At 43.4% G+C, this 25,994-nt stretch overlaps 1 protein-coding gene across 2 annotated transcripts; it reads right to left on the reverse strand.

Annotated features, from left to right (window-relative positions):
- gdap1 (ganglioside induced differentiation associated protein 1) lies at positions 1-25,994 on the reverse strand. 2 transcript variants are annotated; one of them, XM_041190453.1, is made up of 7 exons: positions 25,809-25,992; positions 13,110-13,237; positions 10,059-10,251; positions 7,375-7,548; positions 3,856-3,950; positions 3,031-3,145; positions 1-951 (listed from the first exon to the last, which is right to left on the reverse strand). In XM_041190453.1, exons 3-7 carry the CDS (start codon positions 10,162-10,164, stop codon positions 608-610), a joined length of 834 nt encoding a protein of 277 aa, XP_041046387.1. In that variant the 5' UTR covers positions 10,165-10,251; positions 13,110-13,237; positions 25,809-25,992; the 3' UTR covers positions 1-607. The 2 variants fall into 2 exon arrangements, with proteins under 2 accessions (XP_041046387.1, XP_041046386.1); XM_041190452.1 differs by lacking the exon at positions 13,110-13,237 and having other exon boundaries at positions 25,809-25,994.

Below are 25,994 nucleotides of genomic sequence, written 5' to 3' on the forward strand. Positions count from 1 at the left end.
TTTTCTTAATGCCTTTATTTAAGTACATGAGTATTGATATAGAAATGGTATTCCCAAGTTAAACAAATAGCCTGTAAAGATCAATGCAGTGCACACTATCTCGAACTAGATTGTGCAAGAATGATGCCTATGATGCACATTCAGGGACACAACTGAGGCTAGACAGAAAAGAATGGCATGAATAGAACTTAGGTTGGAGAATAGATTTTTGATTAACCTTTGAACCAAAGTGATTCACATCTAGACTGAAGATTATCCAAGTGCATCATAGAATTGTTAACATGCTGTAACCCAGAAACATTAGGATGTGACATCATAGTCTACTACCTAAAATTGGCTGCAAATACAAAAATGAATAGATAGGTTTGTGTAGTTCTGTAACAAATGGGTTGCACTGTGCACAAATTTCTTTAAACTTTCCATATATTGCAACCTTGCTCTCTGAAAATAAAGTAGCGACAGAAAATTTCTTTACTACAGGAAGCAAGTTACCGCATTGTCTTTATGCAGCTATATTTTAGCTTTATAACGGCAATGAAATTGTAGATACCACAGCTCTTCCTCAGTTATTTTACCAAGAATCTGATTAAGTTCATGCCAACAAATTTTATGACAGTCTCTTTTTAAGGAACAAAAAGGCTAAATACCCAATTCCTCCAAGCAGACTTACTATAAAACTAGCTCCCAAAAATGATGGAGCACGTTTTTTAGCAACCCGAAAAGCAGTAGGCAGTACTGCTGACAGTAAAATGTTGTTCACATTTCCCAAGACCTTTCGGAAAGTCCTTTGCTGTAACACACGATCATAATAAGTTTCTAAATTTGGCCGTTTTCCATTTCCCCAGTATTTTCTGGCAAGTCCAAGAAACTTCAGCCGATGCAATGTTACACCGAGAGATACATCTGCAAGACTAAAGAACTCACCACAGAGCCATGGCTGAAGTCCTTCTTCTGCTTAAGAAAAAGTTAAACTGATCAATATTTCCACCAATAACTGAATATTGCAAATTGTTTTACTTAAACATTTTCTACAAATTAATACAAGACAAAACAAGTTGTTCTATGATTCAAACATAGCCTTTTAATAAAGGTTCAAATCAATAGAGTAAAGATTCCAGCTGATTTTCAGACTTGAATTTTCTTTACAATATGGCTTGTAGCACTCAATTAAAAATCAATTTTAGATTTTACTTAATCACCCACTTTTTCCTAATTTCTGGCCAAATGTGCTACTTTCCAAAACAAGACCATCTACTTAAACTGCACAGTGGGAGAGTGTGGAGCACTTATTGAATGGTAAATGTTGATTGTGAAGTCAACAGGTGGTTAAGGTAGATGCACCAATGCTAATTTTCCCTCTCTGCCTTCAAAATGGAGCATTTTAATGTTACAGAACACACGCTAATCTAAATTCACTAGGCAAGATTGGTCATTTCCTAAGTAGTTTAATGAGCCTGCAGGCCTGTGCCCTAGAGATTGCCAAACTCCTAACAAAAAGGACTAAACAAAAAAAAAAACAAATATTCAACACATTGCAACTTCTAAATAGTGCTGGCTGTGGAACCAATTTGCACTATGGTTGTTACTGAATTCTCAAAATTAAATTAACCCAAAATGTAAAAATAGACTGTAAGTGACAACATTGGTTTACTTCCATGAAGTCTCAATAACACCAGGATTAATCCAGACAATTTCAAACACAAGTTTCAACTGTGACCCCCAATGTTGAATCCAATGCTCAACTACTACAACCATTTGTTTAAGATTTAATCAGACATTGCAGAAAATGAACATCACACTTTAAGAGCAACAAAAAAGTTAAATGTTCAGTGCTCTCAGATGTTCATCTTTTGATTTGAAGCACAAGCTTCCACCAGGGAATTAACTCTAGCATTTGGCTCAAATTTGTGGATAATCGAGTTCTGCAATGCCTTAGTATGTTTATCTTATGAACAGCTGTGATTTTGACCGGGAATATCCCAACTTCAAAATGTGTGTTAAATTAGCTAAATTGGGATGCAATATATGCACTGTAATTGGCCTAAATTAGTGGAAGGAAAATTCAGCTAGGGTTCCTACTCCTGATCACTACTTAGCAAACTCTACTCAATGTATTTAGGTATGGATGTTAGGCAAGGATGAGATTTCACTTCGATTTCCCTCATGGTCGAATAACCTGCAAATGTTCACTCACTTGAGAGAAGGACAATGTGACAGGCTTCCACAGAACTTTACCCCAGTGAACAGTCAAGAAAACAAAATGGGCAAAGTTTTTTTATATATAAAAGTGCTTGTGTTTTCTAAAACAAATGACTTGAGTCACTGTAGCATTGTGAAACTACAGGTCTTTCTTGTAACCACACAATAACAAATTGTATGACGGTCTAGGGGAAGGAAAGCAGCTGTAACTTTTACACAGTATAACCCTTCCAAACAGAAAAAAGATTAACTTTAAATTAGGGACAATTCTTAATTTTCATGAGCACCTTGAATGTAAATTGATGGAGTGCCATGCTTATAAAGAAACATCCCAAAGCACTTCATAAATGAGCAGAGGGCACCAAGCGGGAACTGTAAGTAAAGTTACGTGCAGTGTCTAAAGGTGAGGAGAGATGTCAGGCAGAAGGATTTAGGAAAAAAACATTTCCACAGCACAGGGACAAGGTGGCTGAAATCTCTGCTGCCAAAATATTACAATATTTCAATTGATAATATTGCTGAACAGAGCAATGGTGTAGGGCACTAATCCTCTAATTAAGAGGCTGGCACTTGCACCTAGTCTATCAAATGTTGTAGATTTCTGATCTCAACCAAGCCATTATGGAGAGATGTTTCCCAACAGGAGGGAGAAAATCTGAAAACAAGATAGCTCAGGTTGAGTCACACCTCAATTTCCCCAAGAACCACTTGGAAAGTTCCAAGACAGCAGGTTACCTGCCCCATAAACAAGCTAAAGAATGGAAGGAGGGAAAAACTAAAAGCTGAAGAAAAGCAGTGTCCAAATATAATGGTAATTTATTTATTACAAACCTGGAGTTTCCTCAATCCTTCGCTGTAGCTCAGTCTCCACCTGGTCCAAAACATTTTCCAGCTCATGGAATATTTTTTTCAGGTAGTTTACATTATCATGGTCCCGTATCTTGGACTAAAGACAAAAAAACATCTATTTAAAAAGGGAACAGTGTTTATCTAAGAGAAGCCTAAGGTGAATAATACTCTGCTTCTTAAACATTTACAAATTAAGAGAGCACTGAAACTTCCATGTTAGTGCTCAGTGTGCTAGCGAATAATGTGGTGTTTTCAGCAACTGGGATATTTGTGCCATCAGCAAGCTTCCTGCGCTCTGGAAATTTCCCACAGCCTGCAGACAAATTTTAGCCCATTGATGTACAATAATTGCAAAAATTATAATATATAGACAAATATTAAATTCAAAAGATTTTCAGATGGACTAGGGATGGGGTCCATATTCTGGATACAGTCCGGGGGTAAAACTTCAGCATTATTCACACAAATAGATGATTACTAGAAATGCTACAAGCTAGGTTTTGACAGACTGAACTATAGTAATAGGCAAAAAAGAAAAGGGGTCATTTTGGAAAGCATTAAGGCAAAGCACCCAGACTTGGGTGTTTAACCTATGGTTTTACTCATGACAGGGTATCTTGTTTTTTGGTAACAATTTTCCATAGTACATTTGCTGGTTCTTAAAACCAAACTAATTTTTACTTATGTTACTGTTTTTTGTTAGCAAGCTTGTAATTTAAAAATACATTTTAAAGTGGTAAAGCACATGACACACACACACTAAATAAATGAAAACACATTTTTAATATTAATTATAAAAGCACTTACCTTAATTTGTTTCTGCTTTGTTAAATATGCTTCACGCAATTCTGGGTGTTCTTCAGCAAGCTTTTTTAACTCAGATTCAGTGTTTCCGATTTGGCCTGAAAGTAAATGACGGTGCACATTAGAACTGAAGAGGTAAGTGACGTTCGACTGCAGGGAAAGGAAGGGTGATTCAAATTCAATAGTTGGGATTTGGAATTGCAAAATCATACTCCTCAGTTCTCTATGATTTAGCTTTTTATATCATAGCACACCGAATCAAGAAAATCTGAAACTGTACTTTTTCTCAAAGAGATGTGAGCAAAAGTGGTTAGGTCAGCATTTGTTCCTCATCCCTCATTGCCCTTGAGGTGGTGGGCACTTTCTGTGCCATATAGACTCTATAACAATGCCATATTGGAGCAGGACAGTTATCATTAAGCTTGGAGGACAGAGAAAGCAAGAGAGAACAAATATGAACTAAATTGCAGATGCAAGTATGAAAACCATTTGCAAAACAGGTGGATTTTGTGAATTTGGGACTATAGATTATTGCTGAATGGATGCCTCGATTTGGGCAGAATGGTATGCATCATTTATCACTCCTGGGATCTGCAATGGGCTACATTCTGATCAATTCAAACTTTGAAATATCCACAGAGCTACCCATTAGGAAAAATGGATATACTCTGAAATTAGAAATATATCAATTAATTGCCCTTCATATTTCAACTACACCCAAAACTGTAAACATCATGGAATAATTTGCTATTGTGCCTACCTTAAAAAGTTATCACACAATTAACAGCATGTACTGATTCTATGATTTATCAGGCTTTTTGTTCTAAAAGCCTGCATTTATATAGCAACTTTAGCATGGAAAATGTCCCAAGGCACTTCACAGAAGCAGAGGATGTTTAAAGAGAGGTTTAGGGACAGAGTTCCAAAGCAATGATAAAACAGCTGATTGCTCTGTCACCAGCAGAAGTCCGGAGGGGGAGAATGTCAGAGTTGGAGGATCAAAGAACATGTGTGGAACGCATGGTTGGGACAAGTTCTTGATGGTAGAATGATGCAGGCTGAGGAGATTCATAAATGATTTTGAATTGTTGGTAGAAGCAATAAATATATTGATTTTTTTTGGAGATGTTGTTCTTTAATCTGTTAAATGTCTCAAAAGAATTCTCTGCATAGCAGTATACCTTCAAAAATAAAAAGTGCCACCACTGCATTTTGTGTTTCCCTTTGGTAAAGGTACTGGGGATATGTTAATGTTACAGCAAGTGTACCCCAACTATAATAGTTAGAATGCAGTAAGTTAATAAAAGGGGATTAAAAACCTATTTCCACCTGAAAATAAATATTAATAAATTTTAATGAAAATATTAACATAAAATATGCAAGGCTTTCTATCACTAACAACCAAAATCTGAAGAACTGACAGCAACATCTGGATTAGAGTTTAACTACATGCGAGTACTCCAAACATTACTGTCCAACTTACTGCACAAGGTTGAGCTCTGATAGCCTCAATGTTCTTTCAATCACAAAAACCAAGTCATCATTTAAAATTAACAGAACCCTACCTTATAATTGAGTGTTCTGAATAACCTGTTAAGTTATTTGTCATTTCTCAATATGACACACATTTCAGAGAGTAATTCACAACAATTTAGTAATCCCAAATTGCAGTAATTAGGCAAGCTAAAGTTTTTAAAAATCTAAACATATTGAATCATTTAAAAAACGAATCAGCTTTAAGATTGTTGCATTAAATAGTTTTATACAAAATTGCTACAATTATATTTAGCATTAAGATTCCACAAAAATAATTACAACTGAGCTCAAGGCAGGGTGCAACATCATTAAATAAACCATTTCTTCCCATACCTTGCAGCAGCCACTAATCAAAACATGCACTAAACAAGCACAACCTGTGGAAACCCAAAACTCTTTCCAAACATTTTTTGAGTAATTATATCCCCTCCCTAATTTTCTTTTCTCCTCTTTTGGAGTCTTTAGATCATAATGGAGTACAACTTCACAGGTGTCAATATATCACTCACATGGCTTTTCATCATATGAGCAGATACTAAGTGCCCACAAGCTATTTGAGTGAGGTGAATTGCAGCCAGACTTGAACCTGTTCTACCCTGAACACAACTTGTACACAGGGACAGAAGGACCTGGGATTCACCTGCAAAGATCGTTGAAGGTTGCAAGTCATATTGAGAGAGCAGTTAGCAAAGTATATGGGATCTTGGGTTTCATAGAGACATTGACTACAAAAGCAGGAAAGTTATAAAGTTCTGTTAAGCCACAACTATAGCATGGCATCCAGTTCTGATTGCCACACTTTAGGAAGGGTGCAAAAGTTCCTTGAGGATGCAGAGGAGATTTACCAAGGATGAGGGATTTTAGCTACAAGATTAAGTTGGAGAAGCTGTGGTTGTAGTCCTTGGAACAAAGGAGTTGAGGGGAGGTTTGATAGAGGTGTAAAAGATTATGACAGGTTTAGGTAAGATAGATGAAGAAAAACTGATCCCATTAGCTGATAGCACAAGGACCAAGGGATACAGGTTTAAGGTTCTGGGCATGAGATGTGAGAGGGATGTGAGGAAGTACATTTTTTATGCAGTGAGTGGTAATGACCTGGAACTCATTGTCAATGGTGGAAGCAGAGTCAATGAATAATTTCAAAAGGAAATTGGATGGGGATTTGAGAGGGAACTACAGGAATAGAGTGGGGGAATGGTACTGATTGCTCTATAGAGCATTGGCTTGGACTTGGATGAGCTGAATGACCTCCTATGCCATTATGACTCTATGACACAAACTTTCCAACAGAGATCAACAGATTACAAACAGTATTGGGAGTTCCCGAATGTTTTTTCTCCCACCACTCTACCACCATATTTTTTGTTTTCTTTTCATAACATATTCAGGTACATACCTGACTATATATCACTTACAACCTACTTCCAAAAGGCACAATAAGTACTATAGGGGCAATGTCTTACTAAGTTCTAATAATCACAGTTGTGCCTCTAGTGTTACCATTAACATGCCCCTCCTCAACTAGGCGATGCAAATATCGGTTCTTTCTAATGTAGGAGGAGACTAAGCTGCATCATTAACACACCCTCACAATTTTGTAAAAGATGCAAAATGTATGGGCCTACGTTAAACCATAAATTAATCTACGTGTTTTAAAATATGCAACTTTCCTAAGTCACCCTTCATCTGAGATGTCAGGGTAATGTATCAAATTTGGTTTAGTGAAAGTGTGCAAAATACATATTTTTGCTGTCTGCAGATTAGCTTAGATGTTTGCAAGCATTCCAATTTTACACAGCTACATTGCGGTTTAAGGCCCAACAGAATAAACCATTGCAAGAAGGTGGTAGTTCCCATCAAGATTCAAACTACAGAAATGCTCAACAAACTGTAAAGTTTGCTGAATTTTCAGCCAATTGGGATCTCAGCAAACAGGGAGGAACAAATTTGCACTCTACTACAACTGTGTTGTTGGATTCTACTTACTGCGAATTCTAGTGGTTGCATATGCAGGAATCATGGAGTCTAAAGTTAACTCTGGGTGAAGAATGCAGCCATGGGTATAGGCATCCATAGGGAGAGAGTCTAGTAGTTCTCGATAATGTTGTACTCGTGGATAATACAGGCTTCCTTCTTCTGGCAACAATTTAGGGATGGTTACTAGAAGTACAATATACAAAGGGCACTCTTACTAAAGCAATCAAGTTGCTAAGAAAAGCAAAAAGTGCATGTTTTACAGACAATTTCGCCTTTAAAAAAAGCTTGGCAGTTCCCTTCCAAAGGGAATGTAGGGAAGAATTATTTTGCAAATAGAACCCTTCACATTTCATAGATTTTCTAACTTCCAATATCAAAGAATTGAACACACACTACATTAATACATGAACCAACATGAAATTCCTTTGTCCAGTACTTAGAAAGGCATTAACCCATTTACTTTAATATCCAATATCCCAATCTGAGTTCAATCCTTAATTTCTTTGAATAAAGTCTAAGAATGCATACTATACCACATACATTCTAATTTCCATAAAGTAATTGGTTACATTGAAACAGAACATTACAAACACATTGCAGAACATGTTACCTCAGAAACTGAAACATTCCAGCTGTTGAGTCTGCTAGGTCTACATATTGTACATTAGTTCAAAATCATTATGATTTGATGTAACAAAGGAATAACTGTAAAAAAAGACAAAAAGTGTAAATGTGTTCAGGAAATCATAATCTGATTTATAAAGCTCAACTTAATTAATACGAAAATAATGTGAAAATAAATGTTAAAATGTCAAATGTGAAATAAAGTATGTAAAATTCTCATATGTAAAATACATAAACTCAGATATATGTTTAGCTAGAAACAACAAAATCACATATACATGTAACGCTTTCTTACAAAGCAGCATGGGTGAGAGTGAGGAATGGTTCTAAAGCTGTTCAATTGAGAAAACTAAGATTTACATGAAAAATATGGTAACATTTAAACACTTTACAAGAACATAATTTTTTGTTTACAAGAGATTAGGTTGATTTTCTTTACAATCCAATGGTTAAATAAGCTGTGTAATATGGTGGGGAACCCAGAGTTTGAATGCACTGAGGAGTATCACAGTAGACTCAGAGGTCAAGTGCACTGTATCACTCAAAAGTCCCAGTGCCAATACCAAGTCCATCCTAAGTTAGTTGATAGCTGTCAGTGCAGCACTGGGTGCATTATAATTGGCCTTAACATCCACAGGCTACAGAGAGAAAGGGAAAAAAAAACGTAACGTTCCCACTCCAAGCTGCTGAATTCTGCATCAAAATATTATTTTGTATATACCAAGAACACAAGAACTTAAAAAATGTTTTCTTTAGTTTTTTTCACCAGTTCTATGTTACATTACTTTCAGAAAATGTGCAGCTTTTCTTTAAAAAAATGTGTGGTACGCAAATACTGTTTCACAGATCTCAAGATACCACCCATACCTTATATACCATATCAGGTCATCAACAGTACTGCAATGGGTGACTGATTTTAGAATGCAACAAATATAGTTTTGCTTTTGCAATATGAAATTATATTTGATAAAGATGCAATTCTAAATTCTCTGATTACTCATTTACTTAATATTTACGATTGGATCAACAAGCATGCACACATTCCATAAAACTGCCTTCAACCCAGCACTGTTAGCAATCTCACTTAGAGAAGCTATATGGAAAATAAATAGACATACAGCAGGGGGTGCTGTACTCTATATTTAAATAAGAAGTGATTGCTGATACTCTACTATGAGGCTTTAGAAGCTGAGCCAAACTAAGTCAAGCCATTAACAAATAGGCCATCCACACAGATATCAGTACATTTACATTCCATACTCTCTTACCTACTTACACGAAATGGATGCTGTAATTTATATTTGTGACTGCATTTATAAGCTAAATTTCTTTTCTTGACTGAAAATCTCAGACTTGAGTAGCATCACTTAAAAGCTCTCATTTACAGGACAGCTGGAAAACCTCAGCTGTTCAAGACATTAAGTACTTAAATCAATCACAACTCTGTGTGCAATATTCCTTTCCAAGGCAAACAAGGATTGTGGCAAATTGCCAGAAGTATCCTTAGGAAGGAAAAGCCTCTGTCAGAACCGTGTATGTGGATGCATAGAGCATGACAAGACACAAAAGACATCCTGGTCACCCACTGCATTAGCATTTATTTCCAGCCACCTGGACTCATCTTGCCACTGGGCCAAGGCAGATCAGGACAAGAGAGAGAGAGAATGAGGATGCTCAACACACCCTCACTATGAACCAATTCACACGCAAGTAATGCTCATCATCACCTTTCTATTACCTGCATGTATGGACCTCAGGTGAGCACAGAATAGGTCTTACTTTTGACGCCTCCACAAATAAACAACCTGCTGATACTCATTGTTCAAGCTCAAACAGGGACACGTGCCCTTAGGACCAGACCACAGGGAGAAGAAATGGGAGAAGGGAAAAATTCAGTTAAACGATTGTTGTAAAAGCATCTTTGCTGATTGAATCATCTAATCTAGACCTGAATCACCTTACCTAGGTCTTAATTCATATCATGCTTCCAAATCACATCTTCACTGAAACACAGATATGCACATAGATATACAGAGTTTCACTGAAACCAAGTATTTCCTTAATGTTACCATCTTCAAAGGTGTTCTCCAGGTAGTCAATGATCTGAGTGGATTCACAGATAATGTTGTCGCCATGAATTAATACAGGTACTTCTCCTGCTGGGTTCAAACGCATAAACCAAGGTTCATTGTGCTCACTCAATGGTAGGTTAACATCATACTCTTCACATTTTAGACCTTTTTCTGCAATAACCAAACGAACCTGAAATACAGGAAAGAGACATTATCAACTCTACCTCACACTTTTAATCCTTTCACACTATGTTATTTATCAAGTGCTTGAATTTTGTTTATTATATACACGTGCTTAATTTTTGCTTTTATTAACAACATTCGTACCAAAAGGACAAATTCAATGTACACAAGTCTTCTGTCTTAAAGCATACATGTGAGCAAGTGTATTCAAAAGCAAGCCAAAAAAAACTTTCAGAACAGCGTTGGTTAAAAACAGCAGCCATCCTACTCCTGCAGCCATCAATATCACTATCCTGGAGACCATCAGGTTCTCCAGCTGCCAACTCAGGCTAAGTCCATAATTGAGTTTAATCAGAGATTCCTTCCTCAAAGTTATTCTATTCCATTGTAAGGCCACATTTTTGGACATCTATTAACTATCCATCTCCCCATATTGCCCAAATCTTGATCAGGCTTTTACCAACTGTAGGCTTACATTCTCTAATGCTCTTCTAGTCAGTATCCCCATCTCTAGCTGCCAACCTGCAATCATTCAAAACTCCACTGCTTGTGGCTTCATCTGCACAAGGTCCCAAATTGCAAGTATCCCATTCTAGCCAAGAACCACAGCCTCCCAGTGCCCAAGCAAAATTATTTTAGCTTCTCATACTCATTTCAAGTTCTCACACCCATTTCAAAGCACTCTATAGCATTGCCTCACCCTATCTCAATTTTGTCTATTTATTCATTCACAGGATGAGGGTGTTACTGGAAAGACCAGCATTTATTGCCCACGTCTCATTGTCCTGGAAAGGTGGCGGTGAGTGATCTCCTTTAATCGCTGCGGTCAGTGTGGTGAAGGTACTCTTAACAGTGTTGTTAAATAGGGAGTTCCACAATTTTGCCCAGCAGCAAGGTGATGTATTTCTAAGTCAGGAGAATGTGTGACATGGAGCAGAGCTTAAGAGGTGATGGTATGCCCATGCCCCCTGTACTTCCAGGTGGTCACAGTTTTGGGAGGTGCTGCCAAAGACACCTCAGTGAGTTGATGCAGTTCATCTTAACGATGGTACACACTGCAGACCTGTATGCTTTTGGCATACTCTTCTACATTCCTCAGTGAACCACTGCTGGTCACTGATCTCGAAGGTAATGGTAGAGTGAGAGATGCGCCAGCCATCAAGTTAGATTATGGTGCATCTGTGTACATGCTGCCACCTATGGTGGCTTTGATACTCTTTTGAGTAAACCTGTTTCCATCTGTTTCAGATGAAGTTACATTGTTTCATAGTTTGCCATTGTGAGATTTGAACTCTTGATCTTGGGGTTACAAACCCAGTACCATAACCACTTGGCTATTTAGGCCAAGCTATGGTGGCTTTGATGGAGCAGATGGAACATTGGCTGATGGATTTGATTCTGAGAGTCTGATTATTTCAGGTATTGCTCAACTAATCTTCCAGGACAGCTCTCACAATTTCAGCACGTGTCTCCAAATGTTAATGAGGAGGAGATTGCAGGGACAACCGGGGCTTTGTTGTTTTGGTCCCAACTAAGTTGTTTGTTCAGTCCTACTCTTACTATACTTCTTTATATCAGTTTGATACAAGCCTGCCACCATTTCAGGCAGTTAAGAATCATTGCTGAGAGGCTGGACATATAAACCAGACCAGGTAAGGGTATTAGTGAGCCAGTTGATTTTTTTTGAAACTATAATTGGACAGCTTCAAGGTCACCATTACTGATATCAAATTCTTATTTTAGATTTAGTTTTTAACTGAATTAAAATTTGCGAACTACCATGAGATTTGAACTGACATTTCCAGATTATTAATCTCGCCTTCTAAATTAACAGTCCAGTAATGTATTCACAACATATCATATTCTAACTACAGTAGGAAATCAAGGGATATGGAAATAGAACAGGAGACTGAATTGAGGTTTATCTGCCATGATCTTATTGAATGGCTGAGCAGTCTCAAAGGATTTTAATGTCTACTCCTGCTCCTTTTGCTTTTATCTACCTATGCAGCCATACGCCCCTACACCCACTCTCCATTTCTCCAACAGCAGCCTATCCTTTGTCCTCTCTAGCTTACTGTCACTGGGTATGCAGCCAATTAAACCCTGCCCTGAGGAACTCCTTATATCCCCAAGCTTCTCTCCTCTGCATGCTATTACCAGCCCTCAAAAGTGCTGCCTTCAACCATACCTTCAGACCCACCCATCTAACCATTGCATCATCTTTTGTCTTCTTGCTTGGCACTGTTTATTCTTTTCTCTGACCTGTAAAGTGTATTGAGAAATCTCTCTGTATGCATGGATCTTGACAGATAAGTGAGTTTTTCATTTATGTTCTAAGTGGCAAAAAAAATTATATTACTTACTGTGTTTTTGGAAAAGCCTGTGTATCTTTAAACTCTACCCACTGAATGAAGGTATAGATGCATCACAAAGGGCCTCACAATAATGGCGCTGCCCTATCCTGCCCATCTCCTATCAGTTGATTCTGAAGCATATTTGCAACTCACTAAATAGTATGTTTTTGTAACAATGTCCTAAGTCATAACATCAAATAATACCATTGTTACATAATAAGTTTGTTTCAGGCGCTTCAATATAAAGATCCAAGGTAACCAATATAACTCCAGAAAGAGTTCCTCCTGTAATGACAGTCAATTCAAGCTAAGTGCATAGTCTAATTACAATTCGCAGTTTCAAAGTATTCCACCATATTGCTGATGTACTTTTAAAAGGTCTGAATTTTGTCACAACATGGTACACATTTTGAAAGTCTACATTTCTCAGAATTTGTTTCTGCAGAGCTCTTTATTTAGATTTCATTTTCGAATAAATGACAAAATCAGATATAATACCAAGGCTTACTGTATCTAATCTAGTTCCTTTTCTTTTCCACGTGAATTTCTAGGAAAAGGGAGGACCCAGAGACAGAGTGTAGAACCTAAGGGAGTTATCCAATCCAATCCGTGGCTCCAGAGTGGACCGACCATGTTCTGAGAAAAATCAAAGTGTAAAATCACAGGAAACAGGTAATGGATTGTTGGTATTTTTCTCACTTATCTTTCAAAACTCATGAAATTTTAGTAATTGTAAAGCTTTAATAGTAGTAGTAAGCTTCACTACTATTTGTAAACCTTATTAGATTGGCTGGTGAGTATTTTCTATTTATCCTAACTAGGGAATTTCAATCATGTTAGGTAGGACATTTCTTGAAATAAGAATATAAGCACAGGCAGGACTAGAGGCATTAATTAAAATTTAATCAGGAAAATAATTGAATAAATACTATAAAAATGGCAGAACAGGTGTGGCAGCTACAGTATGTTGGAGTTCATGGGCACCTGTGTGATCCACGTGTCTGCAGCTGAAGGAACTCTGCCTCAGGATCATGCTCTGCAGCTCTGCCTCCAGCTCAATGGGACACATTAGGGAGGGGGAAATATACCTGATATTTTGGTCCAGGAGGCGATCACGCTCCTTAGGATAGGGTCATCTGAAGCAGTCCATGTCCAAATGCAGCAAGACCTGGACAATATCCAAACTTGGGCTGACAAGTGGCAAGTAACATTAGTGTCACACGAGTGCCAGGCAATGACCATCTCCAACAAGAGAGAATCTAACTATCGCCCCTTGACATTAAATAGCATTGCCATCACTGAATCCCCCACTATCAACATCCTGGGGGTTTCAATTGACCAGAAACTGAATGGGGCTAGCCATATAAATACTGTGACTACAAGAGCAGCTAAGAGGCTGGGAACCCTGCGGCAAGTAACTCACCTCCTGACTCGCCAAAGTCTGTCCACCATCTACAGAGTACAAGTCAGGACTATAACAGACTGTGACGGAATATCCCCCACTCGCCTGGGTGAGTGCAGCTCCAACAACACTCAAGAAGCTTGACACCATCCAGGACAAAGCAGCCTGCTTGTTGGCACCCCATCCACAAACATTCACTCCCTCCACCACTGACGCACAGTGGCAGCAGTTTGTATCATCTACAAGATGCACTGCAGGAACTCACCAAGCCTCCTTAGGCAGCACCTTACAAACACACGACTACTACCATCTTGCAGGACAAGGGCAGCAGGCGCATGAGAACACCACCTGAACGTTCCCCTCCAAGTCATGCACCATCCTGACTTGGAAATATATCACCGTTCCTTCACTGTCGCTGGTCAAAATCCTGGAACTCCCTTCCTAACAGCACTGTGGGTGTACCTATGCCACATGGGCTGCAGCAGTTCAAGAAGGCATCTCACCACCACCTTCTGAAGGGCATTTAGGGATGGGCAATAAATGCTGGTCTAGCTAGTAACACCCACATCCCATAAATGAATTAAAAAAAAATCTGATTTGTTCCATGATCAGGAACAGGAGGGTGTGACTGTGAGTGAGGCGAGTATGAGGCTCAAGGCAGTAAAAGTGGAGGACCCTCAGCCCTTGCAATTGTCCAAGAGATTTGAGGTTCTTGCAGCCTGTAAGGATGAAAATTGCAGGGTGGATGAGCAAACAGGCCATGGCACTATGGTACAAGAAGCCGCTCAAGTGTTGGGGGCGAGGGTAGAGTTAAAAGGAATGTAGTGGTAGTAGGGGACAGTATAGTCAGGGGGATAGGCACAGTTCTGTGCAGCCAAGAGATTGAGTCCAGGAGACTGCTTTGTCTGCTGGCACCAGAATTCAGGACATCTGCTCTAGGTTGGAGAGGAACTCACATTGGGAGGAGGAGGATCCAGTTGTTGTGGTACATGTAGGTACCAACAACGTAGGTAGGACTACGAAAGAGGCTTTGCTTAGAGAGTAGGATCAACTATGGGCTAAATTAACAAACAGATCTTCATCACCTGAGCCATGAGCAAATTGGAACAGGGTAAGATTGGAAAGTTAAATGCATGGCTCAAAGGTTAGTGTGGGAGGGATGGGTTTTGATTCATGGGGTACTGGCACCAGTACTAGGGAAAGTGGAAGCTGTACCGCTGGGATGGTCTTCATCTGAAACGTGCTGGGACCACTGTTCTAGCAAGATGATTCCTTTTAACTCTACCCCCCAACACTTGAGCGGCTTCTTGCACCATAGTGCCATGGCCTGTTTGCTCATCCACCTTGCAATTTTCATCCTTACAGGCTGCAAGAACTTCAAATCTATTGGAAAATTGCAAGGGCTGAGGGTCCTCCACTTTTACTGCCTTGAGCCTCATACCCGCCTCACTCGCAGTCACACCCTTCTGCTCATGGAACAAATCAGATTTTTTAAATTCATTTATGGGATGTGGGTGTTGCTGGCTAGGCCAGCATTTATTGCCCATCCCTAACTGGGAAAGTAGAGAGGGCTTTAATCTAAATAGTGGGGGGGTGAGGAATCAGGTGAGAGAAGATGCAATAAATTAAAGAGAGGGGTCCAGGTAAGAGAGCAAGGTAGCTTTAAGAGAATTGATATAGAGTGTAGCAGGAAGGGACAGAGCATACAAACTTCAGTGAGCCAGCAGTTAAAGGTTAGAGCTTGTAATGCTGAAGAAAAAAAACAGAATTAAAGGCACTTTATATGAATGCATACAGCATTCACAATAAGGTAGATGAATTGACAGCACAAATGGAAGTAAACAAGTGTGACATAATTATCAAGGCTGAAGGTTCAAGGGTATTTGGCAATTAGGAAGGATAGGCAAAAAGGAGTGCCGCTAAAAAAGGATAAGATCAGCATATTAGTGATAGAGAATCTTAGATTGGAAGATCAAGATGTAGAATCAGTTTGGGTGGAGCTAAGAATGAGGGAAGGGCAACAAACATTGTTTATGGGCCACCAAACCATAGTAGCAATATAGGGCATGGTATAAATCAGGAAATTAGAGGTGCATGTTACAAGGATAACACAGTAATCATGGGGCACTTCAATCTACAAACAGACTGGGTAAATCTAATTAGCACTAACGTTGAGGACGGCAAATTCATGGAACATATCCAAAATGGTTTTCTAGAACAGTATTTTGAGGACCAACTAGAGAACAGGCTATTTTAGATCTAGTATTGTGCAATGAGAAAGGGCTAATTAATAATCTGATTGTAAAGGAGCCTCTGGGGAAGAGTGACCACAATATGATGGCATTTTACATTAAGGTTTAAAGTGAGGTATTTCAATCTGAAACTGGGGCCATAAATATAAAGGAAATTGGCTGTGGTAGATTGGGAAACAACATTAAAAGCTGACAGACAGTGGCTAGCATTTAAAGAATTAATACATTTTTACAACAAAAATTCCCTTGAGGAACAAAAATCCAGCAGGAAAGGTGATCCAACCATGGCTAAGAAGAGAAGTTAAGGATCGTATTAGATCAAAGGAAGAGGCTTATAAAGTTGCCAGAACAAAGGATTGGGAGCATTTTAGAATTCAGCACAAGAGGACCAAGGAACTGATAAAGAAAGAGAAAATAGAATATGAAAGTAAGCTAGCGAGAAACATAAAAACGGACTGCAAAAGCTTCTATAGGTATGTGAAAAGGAAAGTATTAGCAAAGACAAATATGGGTCCACTACTGGCAGAGGCAGGAGAATTTATAATGGGGAATAAGGAAATGGCAGAGAAACTAACAATGACTTTGTGTCTGTCTACAGGAAGAATGTACAAAAACTTCCCAGGAATATGAGAACACCAAGGGACCAGTAATAAAAACGAACTGAAAATAATTAAAGAAAAGTAGTACTGGAGGAATTAATGGGACTGAAAGGGAAATCCTGTTTGACAAACCAGTTATAGTTTTTTGAGGATGTTACGAGCAGAATAGATAAGGGGGAACCAGTGGATGTGGTATATTTGGATTTTCAGAAGGCTTTCAATAAGGTCCCAAACAGGAGGTAAACAAGCAAAATTCAAGCATATGGGATTGGGGGTAATATACTGGCATGGATTGAAGATTGGTTAATGGACAGAAAACAGCAAGTAGGAATAAAATAGAGCATTCTCGAATTGGCAGGCTGTGACTGGTGGAATACCACAAGGATCAGTGCTTACGGCCCAGCTATTCATAATCTATATTAATTATTTGGGTGTGGGGACCAAATATAGTATTTCCAAGTTTGCTGATTCCAAACTAGGTGAAAAAAAAGTTTTTTAAAAAATTCAGTGATTCTTTTTGTTGTGAGGAAGAGGCTTCACGAGGATTTAGATAGGCTAAGTGAGTGGGCAAGAATATGACAGATGGATATAAGATAGAAAATGTGAAGTTATCCACTTTGGTCAGAAAAAACAGAATTTCTTAGATGGTGAGAGATTGGGAAGCATTGATGTCCAAAGGGTGTTCTTGTTCGTAATCACTGAAAGCCAACATACAGTTGCAGCAAGCAATTAGGAAGGCAAATAGTTTATTGAAAGAGAATTTGAGTAAAGTGTAAAGAAGTCTTGCTGCAATTATACAGAGTCTTGGGGAGACTGCACCTGCAGCATTGCAGATAGTTTTGATCTCCCTACCCAAGGAATACAAGCTATGCATGATATACTTACTACAAGATATGGAATGCAACAAATGTTCATCAGACCTGAGATGGCAGGATTGTCCCATGAGGAGACTAGGCCTATATTCTCTAGATTTTAGAAGAATGAGGTGATCTCATTAAAGCATACAAATTTCTTACAGGGCTCAACAGGGTAATTGCAGGAAGTATGTTTCCCCTGCTCAGTGGGGTGCTTTGGGGAGGGGAGGGGAGGGGAGGGGAGGGAAGGAGGTGGGTCTAGGATCAAGGTTCACAGAATAAGAGGTAGGCCATTTAGGACTGAGATGAGGAGGAATTTCTTCACTTAGGAGGGTAGTGAATCTTTGGAATTCTTGTTCCTGATGGACATAGATAGATTTCTAGATATTAAAGATATCAAGAGATATGGGATAGTGTGAGAAAATGACAGAGGTAGAACATCAGCCATGATCTAGTTGAACGGCAGAGCAGGCTTGATGGACCAAATGGCCTACTCCTATTTCCTATGTTCCCATGCTCCTATGCTTATTCAGAAGAACTGGTAATTCCATGGTTTGCAGTTGCTCACAGAGGTCATTATTCATATACGTACCTTAATAGTCAATGCTAGCTGAATTATTGGACTGTGGAGGACATGCTACATCAACACAAACAAGTCCAGCAGTTATCACTGTATGGAAACCCATGTTATGAAACCCAAAGTTACCTTAAAGGTTGAGCTCAAAGGTCAACTCCCAATGGATCTCAGACTTACTGTGTACGTGCAAGCCGGAAGAAGGCTGCACATGTACAGTTCTGAATCTTTACATTCTTTGGGCTCAGGACAGGCCCCGTGCGCCCCTGCATAAAGAGAAAGAGAGGGTGCGAAAACCCAGGTCAGGTGACTGCATGCGAAGCACCACAGGCAACAAGTGTCCCAGAAAGGAGGCAAGGGAGGGGGACAGTGAGCAGCCGCAAACAGGCAAGGGTGGATAGGGAGAGGTTCCAAAAGGAAGTTCCCAGGTAAGGGACAGAGACAGAGGACAGAAACAGGTCCCAGTTAAGGAACAAGAAAGGATCAGTGAAACATGCTCCAAACAGGAAAAAGGCTACGGGGAGCAGACTTTAAGTGAAGGCGGCAGCCAAAAGTTGGTGACTCCATGCTGCGGGCCGTTCTTCCTGGTGCAGCCGAAGATCTTAAATTGTGCTTGTTGGTGCTTGGGTGCATACTCGGGAATCCAGAGGAACGGAACCTCGAAAGATGAGCTTGAAACCCTGAAAATGGGCTGTTGCTGAAGCCATCCAAGTTGGAGCCACTTTTGGAGAGAATTTCAAAGGTCTTTGAAGATTGGAATCTCTCGTGAGTGGAATGGAGTTTTAGGGAGATTGGTTGACTCAGTGTTACTGACATTTGGGTAGCTTGTTGAGAAATCCAGGATTTCTGTCTTGGTCACATCTGCCATTTATTGTGTAGTGTCGTGTGTTCGGCCACAGTTGGCTTGTTAATACACATGTACTTCATACTTGTGCTAAATATTAAGAGCGTAAGATAGCAAATTGTTTTATCTTTTGGACCTTGCAGAGTAAAAATTATTTTTCTTTGTTTAAAACCCATGGAATCTTATGGCTTTCCTCGCTGAGCAAGTGTCTTAAATCTCAAACTTTGTCTACTTTAAACAAGACGTTATTGGTCCCTAACCAAATCTCACAAACAATTTGGGAGATCTGGCCCCCCAAGCTATCATAACACCCGTAACACTAGCTCAGGCTCACAGCTCCTACAACTGAGATTCACTTATTCAGCACAGAGCCTGGAATCTTGATTCTGATTTATAGTTTTCCAAACTCCACTTTCAAATAAAACAGGCATATTCTCTAGTTACTGGGCAGAAAGATTTAAGTGGATTTTAAACTCAAAAAAATAGATTCCACTATACTCTGACAACTCTGAAATCTTAGCCAGGAGAGAATGAAAACATTCCACCGGCAGTCAGTTGTATTGATTACAATTAGTTAACAGACATTAAGTTGCTTGATTCATATAAAGAACATCCCTCTTAATCTAAAGTTCCTTTAATTGAATTGTCTGTCAATTTGAATCAAAATGGGATAAAAACTTATTTAAAATACATTGCATAATTTGAATTATTAACTGATTCAAATCCCCAAACCAAGTGGCACCATGACAGGTGAAATCCACAACTTGACTTGCATTCAGCCTATTGATCAACAGCAGGTGGTGCAGGGCTCAATCACCTAAGTGATTGTCAAACCTTTTTATATCTCTATTTAACAATATGGCTAGCTAGACGTGCAAGTGCTTCATATTTGTTTTACCCTAATGGTAAAGAGCATCCAAGATAAATGAAGGAAGTTGTTTCACAGAAATATCACATAGCTCCCACCACACATTCCAGAGGTTACCTGAAAAATTTCAGGAGCAAAAAGAACAGGATATCTCAATATTAAATCAGGCTGCCGAGCTAGCTGAAGCCGATCAGCACAGCAACCATACCTGGGTTATCTCACTTCATCTTGTTTTAAAAGACAAATAAATTCACAAACGTTTGGAACCCATTTAGTTTCAGCATCATCAATCAACCACTTTCTAAATGGCCATGTCATCAAATACAGATCTACATAAGGGGAAGTCAGTTGACATTTTCTGCAGGAATGCCGTAACAGTATACATGACCAAATTCCTTAAAATTTACCTGGTTATAAGCTCAAATACATCTTTAATGCTGATAAAGCAGGTCTCCACCCCCCCCCCCAAACCACCCCCCACCCTCCCCCCCCCACCCTCCCCCCCCCCCACCAACCCCCCCTCCCCCCCCCACCCCCCACCAACCCCCCCCCACCCACCCCCCCTCCCCCCCCCACCCCCACCACCCCCCCCCCACCCTCCCCCCTCCCCCCCCCCCACCCCCACCAACCCCCCCCCACCCTCCCCCCCCCCACCCCCACCCACCCCCCCCCCACCCTCCCCCCCTCCCCCCCCCACCCCCACCAACCCCCCCCCACCCTCCCCCCCCTCCCCCCCCTACCCCCACCAACCCCCCCCCCACCCTCCCCCCCTCCCCCCCTCCCCAACCCCCCCCCCACCCTCCCCCCCTCCCCCCCTCCCCAACCCCCCCTCCCCCCCCACCCCCACCAACCCCCCCCCCCCACCCTCCCCCCCCTCCCCCCCCCCACCCCCACCAACCCCCCCCCACCCTCCCCCCCCTCCCCCCCCACCAACCCCCACCCCTCCCCCCCCTCCCCCCCCCACCACCACCCCCCCCTCCCCCCCCACCACCACCCCCCCCCCACCCCCACCAACCCCCCCCACCCTCCCCCCCCACCAACCCCCCCCCCACCACCACCCCCCCCACCCTCCCCCCCTCCCCCCCCCACCACCACCCCCCCCACCCCCACCAACCCCCCCACCCTCCCCCCCTCCCCCCCCCCCCCACCACCACCCCCCCCCACCCCCACCAACCCCCCCCCACCCCCACCAACCCCCCCACCCTCCCCCCCCCCACCACCACCCCCCCCCACCCCCACCAACCCCCCCCCCACCCCCCCCCCCCTCCCCCCCCCCCACCAACCCCCCCCCCCCCCCCCCCACCCCAACCCCCCCCCCCCACCCCCCCCACCCCCCACCCCCTCCCCCCCACCCCCACCCCCCCCCACCCCCCCCCCCACCCCCCCCACCCCCTTCCCCCCCCCCCCCCCCCACCCCCCACCCCCTCCCCCCCCACCCCCACCCCCCCCCACCCCCCCCCACCCCCCCCACCCCCCCCCCCCCACCCCTCCCCCCCACCCCCCCCCACCCCCCCCACCCCCACCCCCCCCCACCCCCACCCCTCCCCCCCCCACCCCCACCCCCCCACCCCCCACCCCCTTCCCCCCCACCCCCACCCCCCCCCCACCCCCACCCCCACCCCCCCCCACCCCCCACCCCCCCCCCCCCCACCCCCCACCCCCCCACCCCCCCCCCACCCCCCCCCCCACCCCCCCCCACCCCCCACCCCACCCCCCCCACCCCCACCCCCCCCCCCCCCACCCCCACCCCCCCCCACCCCCACCCCCCCCCCCCCCACCCCCCCCCCACCCCCCACCCCTCCCCCCCCCACCCCCCACCCCCCCCCACCCCCCCCCCACCCCCACCCCTCCCCCCCCCCACCACCCCCTCCCCCCCCACCCCCTCCCCCACCCCCTCCCCCCCCCCCACCCCTCCCCCACCCCCCACCCCCTCCCCCCCCACCCCCCCACCCCCTCCCCCCCCCACCCCCCACCCCCCCCCACCCCTCCCCCCCCCCACCCCCACCCCCTCACCCCCCACCCCCTCACCCCCACCCCTCCACCCCCACCCCCCTCACCCCCCTCACCCCCACCCCCCCCCCCCACCCCCCCCCCACCCCCCCCCCACCCCCCCCCCCCCACCCCCTCACCCCCTCACCCCCCCCCCCCCCCACCCCCACCCCCTCCACCCCCCCCCACCCCCTCCACCCCCACCCCCTCCACCCCCTCCCCCCCCCCCCCCCACCCCCCCCCCACCCCCCCACCCCCTCCACCCCCACCCCCCCCCACCCCCACCCCCTCCCCACCCACCCCCACCCCCCCCACCCCCCCCCCCCCCCCCCCACCACCACCCCCCCCCCACCCCCCCCACCCCCCCCCACCCCCACCCTCCCCCCCTCCCCCCACCACCACCACCCCCCCCCCCACCCCCACCAACCCCCCCCCCCACCCCCACCCCCACCAACACCCCCCCCCCACCCCCACCAACCCCCCCCACCCTCCCCCCCCCAACCCCCCCCACCCTCCCCCCCCACCACCACCCCCCCCACCCCCACCAACTCCCCCCCCACCCCCCCTCCACCCCCCACCACCCCCCCCCCAAAAAGCTGTACCACATCAAAAAATAAACAAATGGCGAGAAAAGGTTACATCATGAATTACCACATTTTTGCAAGCATGATTGGCCAAAAAACTAGAAATTCCAAAACCTTCCCTAACCCTAATGGTGTTGCAGTCTGCTGGCAACCTAAAAACAATGCAGGGATGACTGATGGTCTTAGAGGTGTAGTAGCTGCATCTCTCTGATGAAAGCAAGGCTTCACAATCTAGTAAAGCAGACCAACAGTTGACAACAGTGCTGCCAACATGAACTGTCTGCATCTATGCATGATGATCCTGTTGATCCTTTTCAAGAATACATACAATTCCCTTTTGAAAATTGTTTAACATGCTAACAATAGCCATTCAGGCTGTGCATTCCAAATTGTCCTTTTCCAAACTACTTGGGAGTCAGGAGAGTTACCTGGAGCAATGCACCTCTGGGAGGAAGAGCCCATCACCTGTACTTACAAGGCCTTAGCCCTAGAGAACCAAGACAATTTGTTGCCCACCAATGGTTTCCTCAAAGGGCAAGTATCCCAGCTGGATGTGGACTTAAGGGATCTAGGGATCTAGGGATCTGGGGTGGGGGGGGGGGGGGGGGGGGGGGGGGCGCGGAGGAGATGCAGGGGGTGGCTCACTGTTTCAAGCCATTGACCTCAACTGCCAATCATGGGCTCAGGAGGCATCCTTGTTTTCAGTCTGGTTCCTCCGTGAATGGAGTGCATCCTCCAGACCCAAGGGGAGTCCTTTTCTTTCTAGTGTCCACCAGTGATTGCCAGTGCAAAGGAACTAAAAACGGAGTCAGTGAAGCTGGGCATTTCCAGGAGGGGGTCGGAGGACAGGAGGGGTTGGAGGAGTTGGGGGGCAGGAGCAGTTGGAGGGATTGGGGAGCAGGAACAGGGTCAGGAGTTTCTGCTGAAAATTTCAACAATTTAGATAAAAAAATTAAATTTTCCTACTCTTTTTAGAAGACAAATGCAACTCTTGATATCACAATCGGAGAATCTACGTATCATTTAACACCTCATTAAAAAAATGTATCATTTACATTTCACACAAGCGTGCACTTGATTCTTCAGTTCTGAAGACGTCATATTTGACTCAAAACATGAACCATTTCTCGCCGCAGATGCTGCCAGACCTGAGTATTTCCAGCATGTGTTTTTATTTCAGGTCTCCAGCATCTACTGTATTTTGCTTTTATTTTGTATTCATATAGTACATTTGACATTAAGAAAAATTCCTAAGGCGCTTCACAAATGGAAGCTGATGGAGAAAGATTGGTAGGGGAGCAGAGGCTGGTGGACATAGATAGGTGTCTTGGGGAGTGTGCAGCTGTTGCCACAAAGGATTCACCATAGGTGAGAGAAAGAGAGGAAGGGAATTGTATATCCAAAAAAAAAATCAGAAGACTGAAGAATGCCCAGGAAGGTAATATAAGACTTGGAGAATGTTTTAAAGATTGGGTGAAACGAGACCATGAAGGTATTTGGTCAGAATGAGTAATTTACAAGGACAAGGACCAGTTTAGGCCAATGATGGGTGAGTGGATCTCAGTGCAGAACAGAATATAGGTTATTTGCGGTTTCCTCTACATTGGAGAGACCAAACGCAGACTGTGTGACTGCTTTGCAGAACACCTTTGGTCTGCCTGCAAGCATGACCCAGACCTTCCTGTCGCTTGCCATTTCAACACTCCAACCTGCTCTCATGCCCACATGTCCATCCTTGGCCTGCTGCATTGTTCCAGTGAAGCTCAACACAAACTGGAGGAACAGCACCTCATCTTCCGACTAAGCACTTTACAGCCTTCCAGACTGAATATTGAGTTCAAAAATTTTAGATCATGAACTCTCTCCTCCATCCCCACCCCCTTTCCGATCCCCCTTTTTTTTTCCAATTTATATAGATTTTTCTTTTCCCACCTATTTCCATTATTTTTAAATATATTTCCATCCATTGTTTTATCTCTACCTTTTAGCCTATTTCAATCCCTTCCCTTCACCCCACCCCACCAGGGCTATCTGTACCTTGCTTGTCCTGCTTTCTACCTTTAATTAGCACATTCCTTAGATAATATCACCACCTTCAACACCTCTTTGTCCTTTTGTCTATGACATCTTTGGCTGTCTCCACTTGCCCTCTACCCAGCTCTATCTGTCCCACCCTCAAACCAGCTTATATTTCACCTCTTTTCTATTTTCACTTAGATCTGTTGAAGAGTCATACGGACGCGAAGCGTTAACTGTGTTCCTCTCCGCAGACGCTGCCAGACCTGCTGAGTTTTTCCATGTATTTTTATTTTTGTTTAGAATATAGGTTATGTTTTGGATGATTGGGTGTTCATGGAGAATGGGAGGGCATTAAAACAATTAAATGTAGAGATGGCAAAGAATGGATAAGGGTTTTAGTAGCAGAGGGGCAGCAATGTTGCATCAACAGAAGTAGGTGATATTGGTGATGATTAGAACATGGTGTTTTGCTCACCCAACTGGAGTACACAAAATATGCCGATCTGCTTCAATGTCCAATTTAACTTACAACTCAAACTATTACCTATCACTGCAAACGTTACATGCCTATGCTCAAAAACTCATCTATCACGTTAACAGCAAGTTGTACAATGAAGGCGTTGTTTAAGTTGCATTTGTGTATTATAATTTGTACATGTGTAATGTTTGGATATTAAAGGGGTTAAAATATTAAACCTGTACATTGGTAGCGGTACACAAATAGTTTGGAAATCTCAGTCCTCGACTAATTCAAGACGTAATCAGATGTCCCCTTGAGTTGTGAAGTCAATTTCCCGTGTTCTAGCACAAGATAATGTAAAACTCAAAAGACCAAAATGATTTGATTCTACACACTATCATTGACCGTGATCCAGTCTCCACCTCACCTTCACTATATACAAATGACACCAATCACCACAGGCATGAATCTGCGCATAAAACATAATCATCCCAGGCCTCAGGTGTCAATAAACTTGACCCAGGTTAAACCCACCTGAAGGCGGAGTTTCGGACATAGGTCGGTCACCTCATTGCATGGCAGAAAAACATAACAAGGCACTATCTATCATGTCGCCCTAATACAGAGCGGGAGGCGAGGGACGGGAAAAGGAGCAGCCGCAGGGAAGGGGCCAAAGGCCTGGAGAACAAGGGGAAGAGGAGAGTATGTTCAACATCAACCGGCCCATCCCAGCTCACTCGGCATTATCCAAAACCATCTCACCTTCTGTGAACAAAAAGACTGTGACCAATGGTACAGAACCAATTTGACGCGAGTCTTCTCAGGTTTTGGAGTGACTTGCAATGACCCGTCACCTTGTTCCGGCCTTCGCACCTCCATCTTTCGACATCTTTCATCCCCATCCCGCTCCCCCTGAGCAGCCGCCATCGCGCCTCTCGCCGGCCCGAA

Source organism: Carcharodon carcharias, chromosome 6 (genome assembly GCF_017639515.1).
Source record: "Carcharodon carcharias isolate sCarCar2 chromosome 6, sCarCar2.pri, whole genome shotgun sequence".
In the NCBI taxonomy this organism is placed as follows: Eukaryota; Metazoa; Chordata; class Chondrichthyes; order Lamniformes; family Lamnidae; genus Carcharodon; species Carcharodon carcharias.